Source organism: Octodon degus, unplaced genomic scaffold (assembly GCF_000260255.1).
Source record: "Octodon degus isolate 3935 unplaced genomic scaffold, OctDeg1.0 scaffold00019, whole genome shotgun sequence".
NCBI classification, from domain to species: Eukaryota; Metazoa; Chordata; class Mammalia; order Rodentia; family Octodontidae; genus Octodon; species Octodon degus.
In genome coordinates this window covers 1,717,041-1,731,291 of record NW_004524595.1, presented here as the reverse complement: position 1 = coordinate 1,731,291, position 14,251 = coordinate 1,717,041, and the positions used below count along the sequence as shown (strand labels likewise).

At 41.7% G+C, this 14,251-nt stretch overlaps 1 protein-coding gene and 1 pseudogene across 4 annotated transcripts; one reads left to right on the top strand and one right to left on the bottom strand.

Moving 5' to 3' along the window:
• Nucleotides 1–182: 182 nt before the first annotated feature.
• Nucleotides 183–13,354, top strand: Ypel5 (yippee like 5). Of its 4 annotated transcripts, none has more exons than XM_023711091.1 (4): nt 183–297; nt 1,402–1,475; nt 10,466–10,630; nt 12,419–13,354. In XM_023711091.1, the coding sequence occupies exons 3-4, from the start codon at nt 10,490–10,492 to the stop codon at nt 12,641–12,643; spliced, it is 366 nt and encodes a 121-aa protein (XP_023566859.1). In that variant the 5' UTR covers nt 183–297; nt 1,402–1,475; nt 10,466–10,489; the 3' UTR covers nt 12,644–13,354. The 4 variants fall into 4 exon arrangements, with proteins under 4 accessions (XP_023566859.1, XP_004627440.1, XP_023566858.1 ...); XM_023711092.1 differs by lacking the exons at nt 183–297; nt 1,402–1,475 and adding exons at nt 2,713–2,762; nt 3,935–4,065; XM_004627383.2 differs by lacking the exon at nt 1,402–1,475 and having other exon boundaries at nt 184–297.
• Nucleotides 8,737–9,161, bottom strand: LOC101587514 (annotated as a pseudogene).
• Nucleotides 13,355–14,251: the final 897 nt, after the last annotated feature.

Below are 14,251 nucleotides of genomic sequence, written 5' to 3'. Positions count from 1 at the left end.
CTTCAAGGAGGGGTGGGCCCCCAGGCGGAGAGGAGAGGGTGTGGGGGGAGGGTGAGCCGGGGGAGGGGCGGGGTCCTATGAAAGGGGCGGGGCCTAGAAGTGAAGGGCATCCTGAGCCAACCAGGAGACCCGACTGCACGTGGGCGGAGCCACGCCGAGTGATTGACGCAGAGGTCTAACCAGAGGAAGGCGGGGCCAAGTCCGGGCCTGACTAAACTGGAGTCTGGTGGCTTAGGGGCTTCGTCCCAGCTGTAGAGCGAAGAGCTGCAGACAGCAAGCATCTCATCGCCGTTCAGGGTGAGTGTGGCGGCGGGGAACAGGGACAAGGCTGGTGGGGACCGAGGGGCCTTCTGGGCCCGGCGGCTTCGAAGCCCTCGGAAGCGGCTGGGGCGGGGGCCCAGGCAGGAAGTACCTCTTCCCTCCGCAGCCCCCCGGGGTCCCAGCGCTGCCGCCCCCGACCCTTCGGGCGATTCCTGGCGCGGGGCTGTGGTGGAAGGGCGGCCGCTCCTCTTTGTGAGGTCCTGGCGCGGCGGCTGCTGTGGGCCCGCCCCCGCCGCGACCACAACAGCCGGCGTCCGGGTCGCCAAGCCTGGCTCCCGCCCGGATCGGAGGCCCCGGCGGCCTCCCCGACGGTTTGCCCGGAGGGCCCCTCCCCCAGCCTCTTCGCGGGCCGCCGTGACCGCCGCAGCGTCGGGGGCGCGCCCGGGCCCCGCTCGGGGTGGGCCTGCAGGCCTGCGCCGGGGCCGTCCCCGCCTGGCCCGTCCTGGGATCCGGGCTCGGCGCCGAGTTGTTGGGTGGGGGTGACGCCGGGGACGCGCCCCTTGTTGGGTCCGAGGAGCTCTGCCTGCGAGGGGAGGGAGCGTGTCGGCGTTCAGCGCCGCGGGGCGCGCGTCCTCCACCCTGGCCTCACTGACGCCTTGCCGTGGGGCAGCTGCTGGGCGGCCTGCAGGCTCTGCGGCCCGAGAGCCCGCGTCCGCCCAGCTGTTCTGCCCGTGTTTGTTGTGCCGGGAAGGCCCCGCCGCCGCCGCGCTCGCTGTCTCGGGCCTCCTGATTGGCAGGCGGGAGTCACGTGGCCACGATCAGCTGGGCCGGATGCGCGGCTGGGCCTCGCGGGTCCCTCTGCGGGCGGCTGCCAGCCCAACCGGGGTCCTGCGTGCCCCTCGCGGCTGGGAGGATAGGCGTGTGCTTGAATCCCCTTTATTGTGCTCTCAAGTGCTGGTAGGTGGAGCGAAGGAGTATTATGACCAGCGGAAGAGCGAAAGTGAAATACTACGAAGACCTGTTTTATCCTGACATCGACTAATCCTCATTTGTGGAGTCACAGCAAGATGTGTAGCTCATTTATTTTTACATTTTTCAGTTTTGAGAGCTGTGTTGGTGATTTGACGATTTTTATTCCAGGTCTCCTTGACAGACGGAAAACTTGAAGCAACCTCTGGCTAACCTTGTGTTTTTGAAAAATTAGATTTACTGGTGTAAGTCGGGTAATAGGACGTGTATCAGCTAATTTTGTAGAGCCATATATGGGGTTGCAGCTTACATTCCACCTACAGAGGCAAAAAGTAGGCAGTGCTTCCAGAGTACATATTTGTGCCAGATGTGAGTGTCTTTTCTTCACTTTCTTTTGGCAGGGTCTCAATATGTAATACAAACTAGCCATGAACTCAGGGAGATCTTCCTTGCTCAGCCTCCCCAATACTGGGATTACAGCAGTGCACCACCATGCCAGGTTTTGTTGGAATGTTGTCGTAAAATGTTTATTGTTCAAGTACTTTCTAGGTATGTACTGGAACATCAAATAAAACATTCTTTGGAAGGAACTATTTGCCTTTTTAACACCCTTGTCTGTTGCAGTACAGACTTGAAAAAAATCTCTAGCAACCTTTGCTATAGGAAAAAGAACATGATGAAATGTGCTTAGTGATCTGTATAGGGAAGCAAATTAGATTTTAATAGTAACTTTCTAAACAAGGTTAGTAAAATGTATAGTCTTTTAAAATAATATTATCCCATTGAATTCTTCAGCATTTTTACCTAGACTTGTCTTTTTCTGTTCCCCATTTAAATAGAAGGAAAAAAATTCTGTGAAAAGAAATTAAATTTGTTACTTAGGCTGGAGGTCTTGCTCAGTGGTAGATTGCTTGCCTAAAGGCCCTGAGCTTGATCTTTAGCACACACAACAAAACTCAAGAAACCACTTGCTGCTATTTCAAAAACACTCTGGGACATGAAGCTAGTTCACAGTACAGTCATGGGATCTGAAGACAGTCTGAAGGATATTTGTGCCCAGAATAACCTGTCTGGTAGCACTTCAGTAGCTGTGGAAATGTACTAGTTTTCTTTTTTCTTGGTAATCTTGTAGTGTGCATTTAGCTTACTTTTTAGCCATAAATGGATTTGTATTTGACACCTGAATTAGGAAACCCAACAGTTGAATTTTACTCCAGTTCATCCAATTAGAAGCTTTCAGAATTGCATCAGTTTGTCTTGCCAAGAGGTTTTTGGGGAGATTACCAACTCAGATTGTTGCCTGACTCATGACGTTGAGTTATGTGACTGTTCTTGTTGCCTGATGATTTTAACAATAGAGAATATAGTAAACTTAGAAATTGTTTAACAAGCATATTTTGGGGGAAGAACAAAACCAAAAATTGCTGTGAAATGACTTGATCTCACAAACAGACATCGTTTGACCTAGTGAAGTAAACTTCTGGTATTGCAAGAGGTGACATGGCTTTCTGGTGCCCTGAAACTCTGGCTTGGTAAATATTTTTTACAAAAATTGGAAAATAGTCTTTATGGATTAAATTCTTTATTTTCTATTTTCTAATTTTCAGATACACTTTAGTTACAAGTCACTTAGAAAATAGTTAATGAAATAGCAAAAATTTTTGCTATAGTAATTAACCCAATACATTAAAAAGTGTTTGGATTTTTGTTCCTTTTAGAGGAGACAACTGAAAAACAGATACACTCTTGCTTCATCTCCACTCCCTTTTAAATAGAATCTGAAAAACAAAACCACCTCTTGAAAGGGGCTTTAACCCTTTCTGCCCTAAGCTTCTGCTTATTAAGCTTCCTGCTCTAGGCTTTGCTCCTTTTGCTTATACCCCTCTGGTGCAATGGAAAGCCCCTCTTGGCTCTCTTAGGGAGCTCCTCTGAGTGTGGTGTTAGTGGAAATCCCCTGAGGGGATAATTCCTTTACTAAAGGAAAGCCTTATCAGTGAACTAGATGTTTTTCGATGGCCCCAAGAGATGCAAAGGAATATCTATTGTCTTTCATGGTACTATTTTTAGAACTGGGAATTGCTGTCTTCATTGGCTGATTCTAGTTGCCAGGGTTGAAACCAAATGGGATTATTAATTATAGAGAGGGCAAGTATCTATTTTAAGAAGCAAGAACTGTGACACTAGGAATTTGAGATGCTTCGGAAGGTTTCTAGCTTTCCTCCTGGTAATTCCTATAACCTAGTTAACATTGCTGTAATTAACAAAAGGCGAAACCAGTTCATTGTTACTGTTTAAATCCTTGAGGAGCTTTTTTCCCACATCAATGATGGGGGAAGTTGGGATGGGGTATATTGAAGAAGGCAATTGGTTTTACTGGCCTTTATTTTGCATTCACTGTGTCAAGTAGTGTTCTCAGAACATAGTATTTTATTTAATTTTCATTATCCCCAAATATATATTGCTCTTGCAATTTCACAGATGAAGGAGCAGAGGATCATTTGCCCAAAATTTAGGGCTTGGGGTGGGATTGGAGGTGAGGGGAATGAGATTAGAAGGGAGGGAGTCTGACCCCAGAGTTAAATATCCAGGCTACTCTTAAGTCCCTAGAGAGAGAGGTGGTCCCATCTGTTTTGATATCTGTATTGTTTTACTTGACCTTTGACATTGAGCTGATGAAAAAAGTTAAGGATTTTTTTTTGTCTAGAAAACCCATGAAAAAAGGGAAATAGTAATAAACTATATATTCGTATTGACCTGGCTGTAAATTTCCTGATATGACTAACCTTACTGATGAGTAGGTTTCAGTTTTACTGAAAAAGATTGCTTTCCAAATGGGTGAGTTTTGTTGGTGGTGGTTGTTTAAAAGTAATTATTTTCTGGGGGTAGTTCAAGCTGTCACTGAACACAGGCATAGCCTAGGCTGGCCTCCAGCTTGTAATTTTTGTGCCTCAGCCACCTTAGTGCAGAGATTATAGGCATGCACCACATGAGTGTTTGTAAGCAAGAAAATATTTTTCTAAATTTTATTTTTTAATTAATACATGTTTGTAGTACATAATGATTACATTCATGGGGATTGATATTACATAACACATTCTTTTCCTTGTAAATATTTTGAATTTGTTGGACAGAGTAGTAGTTTGTGTACCAACTACACAAACTCAGCCATTCCAGTGAGATATGACCTGAGTGTAAACAAATGGGTGTGACTATGTTCCTAAATAACTTTCTCTATCACCTCTGAATTTGGATTTTACATAATGTTCGTGTGTTACAAAATATTCTTTTTTTAAAAAAAAATTTATTTGTGTGTGTGTGTGTGTGTGTGTGTGAGACCAGCTCAGCCCACCAGGGGGCACGGCTGGCTGGCATGTGGTGCTGGGGGATCGAACCACAGTCCTTGTGCTTTCCCAAGCCTGTTCCAAGTAGGTGCTTTAGACCACTGAGCCATCTCGCCAGCCCCCAAAATATTCTTTTTGTTATTTGTTTTTCAACCATTTATAAGTACACACTTTACTGTGAGTTATGTGGGTACCAAACAGGTGAGCTAGATTTGGTCCAAAGGCCTGTTTGCTGAACCTCCCCTCCTCCTCTTTTTTAAGGAAAATACTTAAGAGTTAAGCTGAAAAACAAAATACCATATTTCATTTGTTAGTGTATACATAAAAAACAATAAGGGTTTTCAAAAAAGAAAATGGTTTTGTTGACCTGCAGACAGTCTAGGAAATTATATAATGCATTTCTGAAACCTGTCTTTATGGATTCCTGAAAGCAATTTTTTTTTTCTTTTTTTTTTTTTTTTTTATTTTTCAACAAATAATACACTGCATATATTATTCTTAGTGGTTAATTGCTGTATAAGATGCGGACTTGTGATCCTATTTACAAACTTCATTAGAACAAATCATTCTATTCATTAACAGAATGTAACTATATATCTATCCCAACCACTTTGAATACACAGATACAAAATGGACATTCATCTGTATACCCCATTTTTTCTAAGTTCCGTTATTGAATATTATAGGTGTGTAAACTCAGCAAAATATTTTAAAAGAGTCCAGTAGCCCATAATAGCATTGGGTCTTCTGTTTAACTGGCAATGTCAGAAATTATTGACCTGAGTCCCCCACAGCTCAACTTAACAGCATGGCTTTATTTCTTATAATTTCGTCTTCATACTTTTCTGCTGGATGGTTAAGACCAAGGTAAAGCAGGACCTATGCAGCAAGAGTTGTAGCTATTTGGTCTGAGAAGGTCAGTGAAATGCCCTCAGGATTTGTCCTGAGATCCTGTACCTCAGATTGTAGAACCTTTATCAGTGCAGCCATGTGGATGAGTCACGGCCATTGCTTGGCCAATGTGCTCTCTGTGAAAGCCTGAGAGAGTATCTTCTCCCCATGTGACTCTCCTTAGGCCCACTCTATGTCATCGATCACTTTCCTCTTTGGCCCCATAATCTTCTCGATCAGAAAATTTGGGACACTACCGAGGTACATGACGTTACAGTACAAGTTCTCATATGTCCTGAGTCTTAATTGACCTTAAAAGGCTAGGGCCAAAATGTTGGCTTTCCTTGTAAATTTTTTTTTTTTCTGTTAGAGAACCTAAAATTAATTCGTTTACCAGGCCCTCCTGATGAAATAGAAATTGGAAGTTCTGGGTAGCTAAGGCTCATGTCCTCAAACTCAGTGACCACACAGAGGTTTTTCTACTTCGTAAAAACCTCTTGATAGCAAATGATGTTTACTTGCCTTAGCTGGGTTCCATGGCATTTTAGCTTATCTTTTTTGACAAACATAAAACTACATTTTACAGTTTAAAATACATATATAGTACTCTATATATAGCAACCACAACTAGAAATAGTATAACATAAAATTTTGCCCAGATATTTTTGGTCTGGGTAATGAGTCACATAATTGAATCCTATTTAAAAAAATATTTTAGTAAAGAGTTACAAAACAGACTTTGAAGCAGGAAAAAGAAGGAATATTAACTATTTACTCTAGTATCAAATAGTCACAGCCATAACGTAATTTTGAGCCAGGGCTAGAAAGATGTAGGTTGAAGGTACAAAGTGCATTTTGAGTTTTCCAAGATTGCTTTCCAGAGACAGTTGCATTGTCTCTGCTGCAGTGCAGAAGCTTCTGGTTATTGCTTCATTATGATACCTTAATAGTTGAGATTAAAACCTTGCTATCGTTTTCTTGCTGTTAATGGTCAATATTAAGAATCATGGCCATGAGCCAGGAGGATAGCTCAGTAGAAAATGACTCTCCTGGCAAGGCCAAGGATCTGAGTTCAATCCCCAGTTCCAGGAGACGGGACGAAGGTGACATAGATTCATTCCTTTTGGGGCTGGAGAGGTGGCTCAGAATAAGCGCTTCCCTGGCAAGTGCAAGGGCCTGAATTCAATCCTGGTTCTACCAAAAAAAAAGAATCATGGTCATATCAACTGCTAATAGGTTTTTTAATTTTTTTTATTTATATTGAGTCGTAAATCCAAATACTGGTTCAAGGACCAAACAGGTTAAGTAGAGAATGAGCCAGTGCAGTGAAGGTAAGGGATGGGTTTTTGCTGCTCAGCTGTAGTCTCTTGTTGCTTTAAGAGATTACTATGTGCATGGCTCATGTTGCTAAATTGCCTTATTACTAAAGAGAATTTCAAAACCCTGGCTTTTTACCCAGATTTTATCAACTGACCTTTTGAAAAAAATTAAGAACAAAAACTTGTGTGACCAAGTAAAATGTGTCTACTTGGATTTTTTTTTTGAGACAGGGCCTCACTATATATCACTATATAATTCAGGCTGGCCTGGAGTTCACTATGTAGCCCACAGTGTCCTCCAACTCTACAGTCTTCCTACCTTAGCCTCCCCAGTACTGTGATTACAGGCCACAAATTGGCTGACCTCGGTTTCCTTAGTTTACCTAAAGAATTCCGCCCACATGCCTCTGATTTGCAATCTTAAATGTAATGAAGACCTTTTTTTTTTTTTTTTGGTGGAACCCAGGATTGAACTCAGGCCCTTGCGCTGGCCAGGGAAGCAACTTATTCCACTGAGCCATCTCCCCAGCCCCAAGACTTTCTTGACTATGTAGAAAAAGAAATGCTAGAATCTCAAAGGTTATAAGACAGATAATAAGTATTACCTTTTGTTATTTTGCAGAAATATAAGTTAAGTATCATCCTGTAAGTCTATTTAGATCAGAGTTTACTCATTGTGGCTGTTAGAGTGCTGGTTAGTGTGCTAGCTGCAAGTTGTTAATTGTATTTGCCATCTGTTTTTTTGTTTTTTTTTTTTTTTTATTCCTTTTTAGACTTCCCCATCATAATGTTTAAGGGGAGTCATAATGATGTTTTATGATAATAACACTTCTGATGTCAAAGGCTGTCTGGTAGCTGGGGCAGTTCATAGATTTAAAAGTGAATGGAGTTTTTAATTTGTGATGTTGGTCTGCCAAATTTATGATGATTTTGGATTTTTTTTTACATGTTATGCATTCTAGAATTTTTTTTTCTATGTCAGTTGTGAATGTCCTTTTACCAAATACTTATACTGTTAAACACAAGAACTGGTAACTGCACCCAGGGATAATTTTAAAAATACAAGCTGTGTTGACTATATCTAGATTTTTTAAAAATACAGTTAAGAGAATTAATTGCAGTTATTTTAAGGAGTTACATCTGTTAACTCTCCTAACTTTTGAAATACTGAAGTGTGATTTTCCTGGTTTTAAAAGTTTGCTTCAGAACTGTTTGTTGGTGTTTTGGCATTTCTGTGGTTTCCCCTCTCCCTTTGGCACGAGGGATTGAACCCGTGGTCTTTACACTGGGCTACCTCCCCAGCCCTTTTCTTTCTTCCCCACCCTAATTTGTTAAAAAGTTTGAGACAGGGTCTTGCTAAATGTCTGAATTTTCCAGGCTGGGCTGGGATTTGTTACTGTTCTGCCTCATTCTTCCAGAGTGCTAGAGTTACAGGCCTAAGCCACCAGGCCTAGTTTCTGTGATTTCTTGCGTCAGTAAGACTTTCTTAAAGAATGGGAAAGTTCTTCTCTTCCTTCTGCTTTGCCTTATGCCAGGCTTAGACCATCTTGAGCATCTTTTTGTTTGTTTAGTACAGGGTTTACAGGATCTCATTACACAGATCTGACTCAGACTCATAGTGATCCTCCTGTTTTTAGTCTCCCAAGCGCTGGGATTGCTGGCAAGCGCCACACGCCTGTCAGATCATTGTCTCTGTGCACCCTGGGGGTGGGGCCAGGCCAGCACAGCACACTGGGAATCGAACCCTGCTCCCTGCGGAGCCTGCCTAAGCAGGCACTTTAGTCTGCTGAGCTCTCTGGCCAGCTCTTAATGAGCATCCTCTTTATGGCAGAGGAGGTAGAGGGGAATGGAGGACTTGCAGTTGGGTAGAACTACATTTCAGCTAATTTTCTGTACTTAACAACTGTGTAACTTTTGATCCATTAACATTTTTTTTTTTGGTTCCCAAGTTTTATTTAAGAACTCATAAAAAATATTCCAGACGAAGGAGCTTTAATCCTCATCTTCCTCCTCTTCGTCCTGGTTAATCTGGAAGTAATGTAATTCATAATTCTCTTTGCTGCTAGCAACTACGCAAACCAGTCACACAGATTATTCTTCAAATATTTTTTGGTGAGATATTTCAAATACCTTTTGGAAAAAGCCACCTTGGAAGTCACAGTGATCTTGCTCTTGCTCCTTTTGAGGGTGACCACCCCTCCACCGAGATTCCTGGCTTTGCCATTCACCTTGATTCTTTCCTGGAGAAACTGCTTGAAATTGACAGCATCCATGATTCCATCTTCTACAGGATGTGTGCAATCAAGGGTGAACTTCAGGACGTGTTGCTTTTTTTTTTTTTCTTAACCCCCTTTGCCGCAAGCTTTTTCATGGGCGCCATGGCTGCTGAGGAATCAGAAGGAAAAAAAAAAAGTTTTTTTTGTTTTGTCTTTTTTGATTTGCTTGTTTTTGCAATAGCAGGGATTGAACTCAGGATCCCGTGCTTGCCAGGCAAGCACTTATTCTATTGACCTCTCTCCCTGGTCCTTTCCATAAACGATTTTAGACTTCTTTGGATAATCTGAGAGCAGGTGCTATCAACCTTCCACAATTTTTTTTTTTTTTTTTTGAGACAGTGTCCACTATCTACTCGAGATTGCCTCACACTCAGAAATTCTCCTGCTTCAGCCTTTCAAGTGCTGTTATTACAAAATGTGCCACCACACTGGTCCTTCAATAGTTGTCATACTTTGGAAAATAAGTACCTAAAACACTGTAGATTTTTAGGCTCAAACTTAATAAAATTAGTGCCATTATCTCATTCTCTCAAACCCGACTCCTCTCATGTTGGTTCTAAATTGTCCTTTCCCAGGGCCGGCCAAATAGTTCAGGGATTAAAGCAGGGGTTTGATCCCCGGGCCTGCAGTGCTTACCCTACCCCTGGTACGTGCTGAGACCAGCAGTTGAGACTGGGCATGGTGGTGCAGGCCTATAATCCCAGCTCTTGGGAGGCTGTAAACAGGCGGATCACTGTGTGTTCAATCTAGTAGTGAGTCCCTGAACACCCTGTAGACCCTTCCCTAAAATACAAAAAAAAAAAAAAAAAAAAAAAAAATTGTCCCTTCTCTGCTCTTAACCTATCATCCTACTTGTAACCCACAAATCTTTTCTCAAATTACGTATTCTTAGCATATAGTTAATGCCTATGCTGAACTTTTTTGTCTTGGCTCTCTGCTAGTGCTTTATAAACATTTCTTTTCCACTTTCATTTTTTCCCCACACCAGCCAAAAGAAGTGATAGCATTTCTTCGTCTTTTTTTTTTTTAATCATTTCTTACTTCATTGGCTCACTGCTTCTAAAGCTTGGCATATGCCTGTTTGTTTGCTTGGTGCATGAACTTTGGATCCTTTTGTTCAGGGTACATCACGAATACTACAGAACAGAGACTCTCCAGGACACCCACCGATCAGATGCTAACATGTTGTTTTATTTATTTTTTATTTATTTATTTAGTGTGTGTGGCCAGCTCAGCCCACCAGGGGGCGGGGCTGGCTGGCATGTGGTGCTGGGGGATTGAACTGCGGTCCCTGTGCTTTGCTTGGCTTAGTTTGCTCTAAGTAGGTGCTTTAGACCACTGAGCCATCTCACCAGCCCCATGTTGTTTTATTATGGTGTATTTCTTACCTTTTTTCATTTGTTCTCAGGTTTTTAGAACTTCAGCTATCAAAATGGGCAGAATTTTCCTTGATCATATTGGTGGTACTCGGCTGTTTTCATGTGCAAACTGTGATACAATCCTGACCAACCGCTCAGAACTCATCTCTACTCGATTCACAGGCGCCACTGGTAGAGCATTTCTTTTTAACAAGGTTAGTGAGAAAAAGTTTCATTGTTAAATGGGTTCAGTGTATATATTTGACAATACCAGAATACCTCCTCAGAACTTGGCAAAACCAGGAAAATTCAGAATGAAGCTGAAGACTATATGACTTCACTATTGATTGGCTTTCTTGTCGGACTTTTGGAAAGCTTTACTAGAATGTGATTTTAAGAACTCAAAAAAAAACCCCAAAAAATAAGTAAGATCTCAAAAAACAAAAGAGACATTCAAAAATGGACAGTTGAAATGGGCACCTAAGCAGCTTCTCTTGCTCCCATTTATACTCACAGCTGTCTTTTTGATTATGAATTATGTTGTTACAAAGGTCTACCAACAGGAAAAGGATTTCCTGATTTTCAAATGTGTCCAGTCTCCCTGCATCTGAAGTTTCTAATTTTTTTGTTTTGAAATTTCTGATTTGAGATTGGTTGATATGCTTCGACCTCCCAGTGTGCAGTATACAAGGCAAAAATTCAAACTAAGGAACAGAGCTAATCTAGGTATCTAGACGGTCAGATAAACTTTCCCAAGTGGCCACTCCTTTGTGTTGCATGTAGAAGAAGCTTTGCTTTCAGAATTGGTAATGTGCTGCCCTTCACCTTTATTTAGGTACACAGTAGAAGTTGACCGGCCCCAGCAGCCTGGCTGCCTGTTCTTGTTTTGATTGCAGTGCAAGGCATAGCACCTAGGGGCATTCTGCTATTGAGCCTCTATTTCATCTTGAGGCCATCTTTCACTAAATTACTCAAGCTGATCTAGAAATTGTGCTCTTCCTGCTGCTGACATGACAGTATTGGTGTCTGTCCATATGCTGCTGTGCTGGGGTTGCTGCCTGTTTTGGGAGATAAAGTGTCCTGAAACACAACCATACTCGGTTGATTTGTGTCTCATCTGGTGCTATGGTTCTGCTGTAATGTCTAAGTCAAACAGTTGCAACAAAGTCCTACAGAGCACTCAAAGCCCAGACTGTGTTGTCTGGTCCTTTATAGAAAAGTGAGCATGTAGAGGATGGTGGGCATTCAGAGTCTTTGGGAATTCTTCACAGGTTGTTTCAGAACCCACTTTCTTGCATTGTCTTTGAACTCACTTGAAAACTGTATTGTAGTGTGTGATTTGTAGTAGGCTTAGTTCATCTTAACCTGTTTATACAGTATGTTTCCAGAAACAAATTTGACAAATTCTTACGGAATAGTCATGGTATGATTGGGCTCTTTTACATTAAAACTCTTATTCGCACTTATCACTGAATAGTGAATAGTAGCTATTAGACCCAGACTTGCATTTTAGGGCTCTAGTCCAAATCTCTTGCTTTACTACAACACGGAATGTAACTAGCATGTATGAATCTGTGGCCTGGGCTAGTACAGTATGCATAATGCCAGTAGATGTCCTGTATCCTGCAATTTCCAGATGTTTACTTGTCCCAGCAGTTGACCAAACTTCCTCTCAGAGCAAGGTATAATCCTGCCTGTAATTACACCTGTATTCTCAGGACTCTGGGAGGCTGAGGCAGGAGGATGTTTGAGCCTGCCCTGGGCAACTTAGTAATTGAGCAAGACCCTATCTCAAAGTAGAAAAAGAAGAGTAGAAATATAGCTCAGTATGAAGCCTCAAGTCCCAGTACTGCCCCTGTCCTCCAGGTAAGAGGGCATTGCCAGTTTGATGAAGGTAATAACGTCTATTTTCTAAATTTGCTGTTAGGCTAATCATAATATGGTGTACTTTTAATATGGTGCAAATAACTTTTATTCCTTTGTGATTTTAATGTATTTTTTAGGTAGTTAATCTGCAGTACAGTGAAGTTCAAGATCGGGTCATGCTCACTGGCCGCCACATGGTTCGAGATGTGAGCTGCAAAAACTGCAATAGCAAACTGGGATGGATCTATGAGTTTGCCACTGAAGACAGCCAGCGTTACAAAGAAGGCCGTGTGATCCTGGAACGTGCTCTAGTTCGAGAGAGTGAGGGCTTTGAAGAGCATGTACCATCTGATAATTCTTGAAGAAAAAGAGATAAATCCATCTTTTCCCAGGTCTCCTTCACTGAAAACAAAAATCTACTTACATACACTGTCACCTTAGCATCAGAGTCGGATTCATGAACTGCGGAACAAGAGGTTGTGAGAATCTGAGATGAAACCTTTCTTTCTTTCTTTTTTTAATTTTGTATTTTCCATCCAGCAGCAGCGTGTAGAGAGAGCATTATGCAGATGCTGTTCACTTTTTTCCCTATGTTTACATCGTGAGGCAGAAAAGTCTACCTGCAGCTACGTGGTGGGCTACGTGAGGAAAAAAATCTGGGCTATTAGAGTGAAAAAGTGTGTTTTATGTAAATTTTGAATGGAGAATATGTCAAGAGCATGGTTTTTAAACTTAATTTGAGCTTCATTTTAAAACATTTTTTTAAAACCCAGTTATTTCACTTAATTTGCTAGCTTCAGAGAAGAGATCCGAATCTGTGCCCGGCGCTAAAGGCTCAGTGGTAGCACGGCTTGTGCTGGCCAGCGTGTCATATTCTTGTTGGAGATGAACCGTAGCCCCAGAGCCCATTCTTCCTTGTCAGTCTTGACCCAAAGATACCACCATTCCTAGTTACTGGTCACCACATAATTGGTGTTGATTGGAAACTTTCTGAAATGGGGAAGAACTGCTTGGTTGTCTTTTTCCATGTAACTTAAGCATAGTAATATAAATAAAATAATAGTTGGATGTTTTTGGTCTCGTGTTGCTTTTAAAAACACCTTATAAAAGAACAATATTGATAAGTAATTTTCATAGTAATTGTTTCTTTTCATCTTTTAAGCTAAATGGTTTATGTATAAAGATATTCTTTGTATAAGTGAAAAATAAGGCTGTTAAAACCCACAGTCTTGCATTAGAAAGCAGTTGGACAGAATGTCTCTGTGTATCCATGCAGAGAGCATTTAATTTGCATCTGCTTTGAAGGAGGGGAAATGAAGTGGTTCATCTAAAAATACTCAGTACCAAGCGGCTCAGCTTTGCCGCCTCAATGGTGCAGATTCTGACAAGTCTAGAGAGCCTGATAGTTCCATCAAAGGACTAAATTGGTCGCCAGCATTATTTTTCCGAACTTTCCCTTAGAAGTCCAGCCATTGGAGTCAGAGCTGTACTTGGACCTTCTAGTGGAAGGAGATCAAATTTGACTCAGGGCATTATTTTAGCCCCAAAGTTGTAACACTGCAAAGTATTTAAATATAGTTTCTTTATCCAAACTACTTTTACATATTCTAGTATTTGCTTTTGGTGGAATAAATGACAGTAAAATTGGCTCATTATTCAGACGAATGGATATTTGCATGCTCAATTTCTAGGTCTTTGTTTAGAAAGGAAGTATGCCTTAGTTGAACTGGTGACATATTTGTTACTAGAAGTGACTTGCTTTTGGGCACTTGGTTGGAGGTATAGCTGTCTGATTAAATAGAAATAGTATAACATTGCATTTGAAATAAATGGATACAAACTCTGTCTTTGACATAAAGTGAATCTTCAAGCGGCATTCATTCCCATTGATTTTCATACAAGCCTTTGATATGCAGATTCTTAGTAGCATGCCTTACCTATAGCACTATGTGCATTTACTGTCAAAATAA

What these genes read in the sequence shown, in the direction of transcription:
- Ypel5 (XM_023711090.1), top strand. Translation starts at nt 1,093, where the DNA reads ATGCGCGGCTGGGCCTCGCGGGTCCCTCTGCGGGCGGCTGCCAGCCCA. An exon ending in TATTGTGCTCTCAAGTGCTG is followed by an intron (nt 1,219 to 10,465) that starts GTAGGTGGAGCG and finishes ATTTGTTCTCAG; the next exon opens with GTTTTTAGAACTTCAGCTAT. An exon ending in GAGCATTTCTTTTTAACAAG is followed by an intron (nt 10,631 to 12,418) that starts GTTAGTGAGAAA and finishes TGTATTTTTTAG; the next exon opens with GTAGTTAATCTGCAGTACAG.